The sequence below is a fragment of the Camelina sativa genome, chromosome 20, assembly GCF_000633955.1.
Source record: "Camelina sativa cultivar DH55 chromosome 20, Cs, whole genome shotgun sequence".
Classification (NCBI taxonomy): Eukaryota; Viridiplantae; Streptophyta; class Magnoliopsida; order Brassicales; family Brassicaceae; genus Camelina; species Camelina sativa.
In genome coordinates, this window is record NC_025704.1 from 1,305,341 (window position 1) to 1,314,748 (window position 9,408).

Below are 9,408 nucleotides of genomic sequence, written 5' to 3' on the forward strand. Positions count from 1 at the left end.
AAATCCTTTTAATTTATCACTTGTAAAAATATATTCTGCAATTACAAAAAAGTAACCCATACAAAGAAGATTGTGGTGAATATAAGACGACTGATCAAGTTTATATTATTCATCACTAAAGATTTCAAACTGTTTTCATGACCCTATTTTTATGTTCAGTCACTGCCATTGTCTCTCTATTCTGTCCACCCTACGACTAGACACATCATCACCTCATTATATGATATTATTATTTTTTATATTCCACTCATTCAATCTTCAAAATTCTTCTTTCTTGGATTTTTGAGTATTTATTTAGTGATTTCTAATTTTTCTGGATAAGATATGTGACTGAATGTACCAGAACAAACAAAGTCATACTTTTGTCAACGTAGTTATCAGATAATTCACGTCTATAGAACTAGTAGCCACAAAACCCACAACTTTTAGTGACATCTACTATAATCTTTCCTTCTTTTTTTTCGTTACAAATTTAATAATTGGGCAAAAAAATTTAACAGAACATAATACGTCTGTAGACATATGGTAACATCCTTTTTTGAATAATTACAACCACTCCCCAACGAGAAGGGTTTTATCATAAATACTTTACAAACTAGAACAATAAAACCAAAATTTCCAAAAATTCCGTAAATGACCATTTAGTATTTGTAGTCTTTGACGTGAAGGCTCTCGGAAGCACCATCACCTAGCTGAGCGTCACCCTTGTAGGCACCAAGGGTTGCTTCAGAGTTAGCCTTAGCTCGAGCCAAGAACGCCTTTTGAGCCTTGTCCACATTCTCTTCTTTACCTCCCCAAGCCTTGAGTGTACTCTGTTGAAGCGCACGTCCATATGAAAACGTCAAGCTCCATGGTTTCTTACCTTTGAGCTGATTAATAGCGTTTAAATTCACAGTTGCTTCTTCCTCACTCTGTCCTCCAGACAAGAACACAACAGCCGGAACCGCTGCAGGAACCGTCCGTTGTAAAGCACGAACCGTGTGCGCGGCGATCACTTCAGGTTTAACCTTGGAGCCACTGTCAGAACCTGGAGTAACCATGTTTGGTTTCAAGAGTGTTCCTTCCAAGATCACATGATGATCACTAAGAGCCTTGTAACAAGCCGCAAGGACTCGTTCCGTANTTTTGTCCCTATTCCCTATAGAGACAGTGAGACACGAGCACGAGTCAATCCAATCCTTCGTACTTACACATTATTGCNAACCAACTTTTCTGGCATGGAAGGTTCATATTCATAACATTTTGAATGGCTCTCGCCTGAATTATTTATTTGATTGTTGTNCATGAGATCCATCAACAAGAATCTCTGGTTCAACAATAGGGACAAGACCATTCTCTTGGCATATAACTGCGTATCTCNGATTCTTCTTGTCAAACTTTATTAACTGTTTTTATAATTTGGATATAGTTGTTGCTATATTGTGGAAATTTAGAGAACTTTTTAAGTTCAATATTTACTCTTTCAAGCAATCAATTTATCTAGAAAATTCAATCTATTTAAAGGAACTAACCACAAAATCCTTGAAACATTTAAACACTCTCTCAATTTTCCTAAATTTTGAATGTTTTAGAAGCTTTTCACATATATTAATAAAACCTTCAGAATTAAATAATAAATCCTTTTAATTTATCACTTGTAAAAATATATTCTGCAATTACAAAAAAGTAACCCATACAAAGAAGATTGTGGTGAATATAAGACGACTGATCAAGTTTATATTATTCATCACTAAAGATTTCAAACTGTTTTCATGACCCTATTTTTATGTTCAGTCACTGCCATTGTCTCTCTATTCTGTCCACCCTACGACTAGACACATCATCACCTCATTATATGATATTATTATTTTTTATATTCCACTCATTCAATCTTCAAAATTCTTCTTTCTTGGATTTTTGAGTATTTATTTAGTGATTTCTAATTTTTCTGGATAAGATATGTGACTGAATGTACCAGAACAAACAAAGTCATACTTTTGTCAACGTAGTTATCAGATAATTCACGTCTATAGAACTAGTAGCCACAAAACCCACAACTTTTAGTGACATCTACTATAATCTTTCCTTCTTTTTTTTCGTTACAAATTTAATAATTGGGCAAAAAAATTTAACAGAACATAATACGTCTGTAGACATATGGTAACATCCTTTTTTGAATAATTACAACCACTCCCCAACGAGAAGGGTTTTATCATAAATACTTTACAAACTAGAACAATAAAACCAAAATTTCCAAAAATTCCGTAAATGACCATTTAGTATTTGTAGTCTTTGACGTGAAGGCTCTCGGAAGCACCATCACCTAGCTGAGCGTCACCCTTGTAGGCACCAAGGGTTGCTTCAGAGTTAGCCTTAGCTCGAGCCAAGAACGCCTTTTGAGCCTTGTCCACATTCTCTTCTTTACCTCCCCAAGCCTTGAGTGTACTCTGTTGAAGCGCACGTCCATATGAAAACGTCAAGCTCCATGGTTTCTTACCTTTGAGCTGATTAATAGCGTTTAAATTCACAGTTGCTTCTTCCTCACTCTGTCCTCCAGACAAGAACACAACAGCCGGAACCGCTGCAGGAACCGTCCGTTGTAAAGCACGAACCGTGTGCGCGGCGATCACTTCAGGTTTAACCTTGGAGCCACTGTCAGAACCTGGAGTAACCATGTTTGGTTTCAAGAGTGTTCCTTCCAAGATCACATGATGATCACTAAGAGCCTTGTAACAAGCCGCAAGGACTCGTTCCGTAACATAAGCACATTTCTCAATATCATGAGATCCATCAACAAGAATCTCTGGTTCAACAATAGGGACAAGACCATTCTCTTGGCATATAACTGCGTATCTCGCTAAACCGTAAGCATTCTCATGGATAGCTAACTCAGAAGGCTCTTCCTTTCCGATTTTGAGAACAGCACGCCACTTGGCGAAACGTGCACCAGCTTCATAGTATTTCTTGCAACGGTCACCAAGCCCGTCAAGACCAATGGTTGTGGTTTCACCATTAGTACCAGCGAGCTCAACGGTTCCCTTATCGACTTTGATACCTGGAAGCACTCCAGCTTCCTTCATCACATCAACAAACAGTTTCCCTATATAGCAAAAAAAACACCAATCAATGATATATATAGAATCAAGAAAACACATATAAAAGTGTTTTGTTAGGTTTTTTGAATTTTAGAACCTGAAGCAGTCTTTTGGTAGAGTGTTTCCTCGAAGAGAATGATACCACTGATGTATTGGAGAGCTCCAGGAGTAGTGAACAAGAGCTCACGAAGAGCACGTCTGTTTGACTCAACGTTCTCGACGTTAATGCTTACGAAACGTTTTCCGATTGTTCCAGTGGATTCATCAGCAGCGAGAATACCTTTTCCTGGAGTACCGATGTAAGCGGCATTGGCGATGAGCTCATCTGTAAAGATCGACAAAACACGACGAGATATATTCAGCTTTAACATTGACGTATAGGACTGACACAGTCCTTGAACTATGATCGAATGAGACGTTAAAGAGATTTACCGGTGAATTTGGATTTGAAGCACGACATTGTGTGTGTAAAAAGAGGCGACGGCGACGGAGAAAAGCGTTTTTTTGGTAATGTATGAAATTGAAGAGAATGGGCCTTTAAAAGGCCGAGAAGGCCGAGTTGGAGACGGATACGGCGATAAATAAGGAGTCATACAAGCGGCCCATATAAATTATCGCTTTTAGCAACTCTAACAACCAATAGAAATTGTCGCAAATTTTTCGAAAGATCCGTTCCTTTGTTTACACATTCAAACCTTTCTATTTTTAGTGTTCTTCAAATATTGTCAATTTTGGACTAGAGAGAGAGAGAGAGAGAGACAATAAAGTCCGTTGATAAAGGGTTTTGTTTTTAATAAAGGATCGACATGATAAAATGGGATAAAGTCTGGTGGTTGTGCCCGTGAACTTAGCACTACATTACATGCTGCTGCTGACCAGAATAATTTTACAAAGTAACAATATAGAATTAGATGTATTATAAAATAAAGTCGATTTGGATAGTGGAAATCTCAAAACATGTGGACCTTTTTAGTAAAAGTCCACCATCCACACTTGTTAGCGTCACCCGTGACGCCAATTGCTCATTTTCCCTTATTTTTTTTATCAATAAATTTAAAAATAGAATTATATATTACAAAAAGGTCCATTTGCTAAACCATATCTTTCTAATGAATACTTGTTGTTAGGTAAAAAAGTCATCAACAAGATAATGGTCAAATTGCAAAAAGAAGTTAATTTTATACTCTATATGTTAAAATTAATACAAACCTCTTGTAAAAAAAAAAAAACTATGAGAAAAGGAAACAAAAAAGAAAGAAAAAAAACTACAGAAAACTATTATTATCATCTCCGACTCATTTCAACGGAACTAAAACTATCCGACCCGAGATTTTTATACGGGCCGGGTGATAACCCACCATCTTCTTCTAGTACTCGTTTCTCTCTACTCCAATTCCTAAACCCAACGTAAACCATCGCCACCATTAAAACCAACGCAATCACAGCTAGCAAAGACATCCCAACCGTTAATCCAACGCGACTCTTTTTCTTCCCTACACCTTCACGTATCTTAAAATAACCCAGTTTACTCGGATCCGCAACGCCCAACATCGTCCGGATCGGGTAATTAACCAAATAACAAAACCCGGACCCGTTATTATAAACCGCTCCAAAACACTTACAATCCCCAACACACATCTCCTCACACTCCCCCAAAGACGACGTCGTTTTATGATCCATCAGCTCCTTAAACGGCACTTCAACGCCGTTACGTCTCACCACTTTAAACTCCGTCGTCTTGCCGCAAAAATCCACCGGCGCCGACGACACGTGATTACACTCTCCGATCACGGTACTGTTATCAATACACGAACAACCCGATCCAGGCGTACATAGACTGTACGGACCACACGGATTTGGGAGATCGCACGTTTCACGGATCGCTTCGTAGTTCAAAGCCCAGTGAGATCCGTCCCAGAGATATCCCCGGAGATTCCCGTCGGGTTCTAATCGGAGAATTAGTAAACCGTTAACCGGTCTTTGAAAGCTATTAAACGCTTCGACATCGATTGGTATTATATTTCCGGTTTGGTACATACCAAGATAACCGTTCGGGTTAATCCGAGCTAGAATTGGACCGGCTCCGTCTTTGATTTTGGCTTTGGCTTGAAGAGCACTGTGTTTCCAGTAGAACTGTTGAGAATCATCGCTCACTTTAGAGTATAAACCGATGAAATCGCTACCTAACCGCATCGAATACAAACCGTTGGGCGAAACCAAAGCCATGGCAGATGTGAAATTCTGATTCTCTACGAGGGTATTTCCGGGAAAATCAAAACTCTCCCACACGACAAACGACGACGTTTTCACAACTTGGAGATTCGAGTCGTTACGGAGGATCAGACGGTCTCCGTTAGTGTTAGTTGACCATTCTAACCTCGAAGAAGGATCGGAAATTACGAGGCTGCCATTGAAGAAAAGCTTCGTTTTATGGGACCAGCTCGCTGAACGGGTCGGATCAAGAACCCAGAGTGGATCCGTTAAGTTCGGGTGGGTTACGGCGAGAGAGAGGCGTGACCCGTTTACACGTAAGAAACCGAATGAAAAGTTCCCGTTCGGGTCAGTGAGGAGAGGCTGAAACACGTCGATGGACGGGTCCGGTTTAGCTTCAAAGCCTTTTACCAGCTCCAAAACCGGTTCGACCGCGTTGACTCGTTGCCATGTATGAGAAGAAGAAACCAAGAAAATGAACGACAAGAGTAAAACACGAGTGAAAGAGTTTAAACACAAACCTTCCATTTTTGGAAACTTGAATCAAATATAAAGAGAGAGAGACAGAGAGAAGAAAGAGAGATTGTGATGTTTTTTATTCGTTCATGCAGAGAGACTCCATTGCATCATATACTTGAGTGTGTGTATAATATATATAGAGACGTAAAATATGCTGAAAATATGAATAAAATGATTAAATATGTTTTGCCGGTACTAGAATATGTTATTTTGGAAAAGAGAAAGAAATAAAACAATAAGAAACGGCGTCGATGTCGTGGGGGCTGAAATTAAATATTTGGAGTCGAGATTTGAGAAAGATATGGTTTTCTGGTGGGATAAATTGTAATCATATCAGACCATTACTCGCTATTCGCTAGCTAGGCGCAAATGGACCAGTTGTATATAATATGCGCTAAACCAGATTGTTTACACTTAAAATATTTGAGTAAAGACAAATTATTGCACGCACTAAGCATGTGTCAGTGTCAGTATGTGTGTGTATATTTGTATACATATAATACAGTATATTTGTAAATCTATGTATGTGTAATGTGTTAATTTCGTATATTGTTCCAATTTTTTTGTGTGTTTTTCCTTTTCTACCATGTTCCCATTACCGTAGCAAAGAAAGAGTATGGGAATGTTTTAACTGTATTTTGTTCGTGTCAATATTATTTACAAACGAGAGAAATCATCCCTAATAGGCTAAATGGCTAATACACAAGTGCATTTTTTTAATTTAATCGATTTATTTTGTGAGGATATATTGATTTAAAATGATGTACACTCAAATATATCTCCGAATGTTGTAGAAAAGTAAACTCTTTAAACGAGAAAATCCAAAAGATATAGTCACTAGATAGTTCAAGAACAAACTATTTGTTTAGGCGTAAAAGATCTTTAAGATAAACTTAAACGAGGTTTGTTCTAATGAGCTCGGTCGTGTTAATAGGTTATATAAAATTAGAGTTACATGATTATAAAAAATGGGCAAAAGCTAATCTATATGGATGTTAAGTATCTCTTTGAAATAACAAGGTTTTGAATATGACTGGTTTTGAGAGTGTGTACGTGGGGGATGCAAATGCTCAGGATCTCCGAAATTTGTTAATATATATGGATAGGTTTCTAAGTATGTAATAAGAGTTTAGACATCAAATTTTATCATCATCCACTGATCATCCATAAAGAAGAAAAAAGGAATGTATGAAATCTCATAATTTAGAAGGAAAAAGGACTACGAACCGAGTTAAAGTGATTAGTGAGAAAAACACACAAAAAGAAGGATTCTGCATACTTTTAGTAGTTTATAAAATATATATATATTTACTTTTATATTAAAATGATTTGAATTTAGGCATAAAGCTCCTAATGCGATCAAGCCATACACAAAACTTCCTCACAAAATGAAAAGGAAAATCTAGAAGGTTAGGTGTTAATAAAATGAAATGAAATTACTATTATTGTATAACAATGAAGTTAGGACAAAAGTCGCACCAAATCTAGCAGGTCAAAAGACTCAAGCTCGTCGTCTGTTTATGTCAGCTGGTCATTAAATCTCTAGTTGATACAACATGCAATCTTATTTACACCGCCAAAAAACTCGAGTGACCGTGGTGGTGTATACATCCATGGTGTATAACTATATATCATATATAAGTATATTTCTTTTGGATTCGTATCCAATGAAAGTTCAAACTAACTTATTTCACAATGATGGGTGAGTTATTTTATCTAAGTCACATGGGTTGACTATGTAAAAAGGATCATTAAATGTGAGGAGTTGACATACTGGCTGGCGGGAGGATATGTATGAATGTATCGTAATCGTAACTAAACACATCGAAAGTCTCACCAATTCGGATTTTGACTTCATAGTTTCTATTTCTTCAATTTAAAAAAAATACTTTTCTCTTTTTTTTTTTGTTGGGATCGATTTATTTTATTTGGTGTTGACATCATTTAAGTTCAACCATACAACAACTCTTTTGTTCCCTTCGTTCTCCCTCTAAAAAATCCAAATTTTTCTTACCAAACCTAATCTTTCTATCTAGATTAATGAATGTTTCTATCTGTGTACGCTGTAATCAAATGTTTGTACTCTTTTGTGTTTAGTACAGCTTTCGTTTCTATCTTTTTACCTTTTCTTACAATAGATTATAGTATTCAACAATTCTGGTTCAAGGTTCTTGACTTCTGAATTATGTAATTTGCAAAGTCAATTATAGTTTATTACCGATATAAATTATATTATATGATTGTTCCCATTACTGTATCTGTTAAATACTTAAATTAATCCCCATAACTGTTTAAGCTTTTCTACGGGAGAACCCCTAAATAAACATGCAATTTTCACATTAAAAAAAAAATTTTAGCCACGACTATGACTAACTTCAAATTATAGATAACTAGTTATATTAGTTTTTCCAGGTAATTTGAGAAAAAAAAATTAATAGGATCGATCGTCTGACTAAAAAAAGTCATATGATTCACATTAGTTATGGCCTTATGGGTTTTTTCATTAAGTGTTCTAGTTTCTGATTTCGAATATATTTTGTAGTATTATGTCGAAGTGGGTGGGCTGCACGAAACGGGCCACTGTTTGTTTTTTAATTCATCATAACAATATGGCCTGCTAGATTCACCTGGCAACAATATGTAATTGATGGGCCGAAACTGAACAGGCCTAGTAAGATGGAGAGAAAAAAAAAAGAGGAAATGTTGACAGTGGGATTTGAACCCACGCCCTTTCGGACCAGAACCTTAATCTGGCGCCTTAGACCAACTCGGCCATATCAACTTGTTGACATTATGAATTTCAATCAAGTATAAGATAGGGGGAATTAACCTAATTACAATATATTTTTCTAAATGAATCATCGACAGAAAATTCACATGAAAAATACATTTTATTTTGTTTAAAGTCGAATTAATTTACAGTATCGTAGACCTGATTAATAAAATATATATATATGAAGCAAAACACAATCAATGATCAGATTAGACAGAATTACAAAAATTGCATGTGTGAATTATTAAAGCATGAATGAGTGATAAGGACTACCACCAAAAAATCGAAAGAAAGTCTCGAGGGTCTCTTTTCTTGTCTCTGCTTCATCTCAATTGGTACTATAATGAATGGACGACACAATACAATTCTCTTATCTAACGCTAAAAAGATACGCATAATTTTATTAGTTTCTCGAATGTGTCGGCTTACCGCAAAAATAGTAATATGATAATGACTCCCAACAAGTAATCAAATTAGGCTCGTGTCGTGATGATCCCTTCTCTTTCCAAATTCCTTGTCATACATAAATCGAATTAGTCAAAGATAGATCCAAATCCCTAAATGATGTGACACCCCCATATCATTACCACCCGCTTAATATTCTCTAATTAAGGATTTTAGGTTTCCATTTTCTTAATAACATAGGAGATACAGTTGTCTTACATTATCTTGGGATAAGTATAAAAAAGTTATTCATTCTAATAATATCCTTTGTTATATCCCCTCTTCGAAATCATCAACGTCAAACGGAGATTCATGCATGCATGATTTACATTTGTATTTTAACAAACAAAAAAAAATGATTTACATTTGTATTTTCAAATTGAGTTG

General features: G+C 36.3%; 3 protein-coding genes and 1 non-coding gene across 4 annotated transcripts; all 4 read right to left on the reverse strand.

Moving 5' to 3' along the window:
* On the reverse strand, positions 400-1,194 carry LOC104772109 (fructose-bisphosphate aldolase 4, cytosolic-like). Its single transcript, XM_010496756.1, has 2 exons — positions 1,191-1,194; positions 400-1,138 (listed from the first exon to the last, which is right to left on the reverse strand). Exons 1-2 carry the CDS (start codon positions 1,192-1,194, stop codon positions 642-644), a joined length of 501 nt encoding a protein of 166 aa, XP_010495058.1. The 3' UTR covers positions 400-641.
* LOC104768554 (fructose-bisphosphate aldolase 4, cytosolic) lies at positions 2,018-4,165 on the reverse strand. Its single transcript, XM_010492558.1, has 3 exons — positions 3,507-4,165; positions 3,172-3,399; positions 2,018-3,079 (listed from the first exon to the last, which is right to left on the reverse strand). Exons 1-3 carry the CDS (start codon positions 3,532-3,534, stop codon positions 2,256-2,258), a joined length of 1,080 nt encoding a protein of 359 aa, XP_010490860.1. The 5' UTR covers positions 3,535-4,165; the 3' UTR covers positions 2,018-2,255.
* LOC104768552 (PAN domain-containing protein At5g03700) lies at positions 4,232-6,097 on the reverse strand. Its single transcript, XM_010492557.2, has one exon. It carries the CDS (start codon positions 5,811-5,813, stop codon positions 4,359-4,361), a length of 1,455 nt encoding a protein of 484 aa, XP_010490859.1. The 5' UTR covers positions 5,814-6,097; the 3' UTR covers positions 4,232-4,358.
* TRNAL-AAG lies at positions 8,506-8,586 on the reverse strand. The gene has a single exon. It is a non-coding gene; the product is annotated as a tRNA-Leu (tRNA).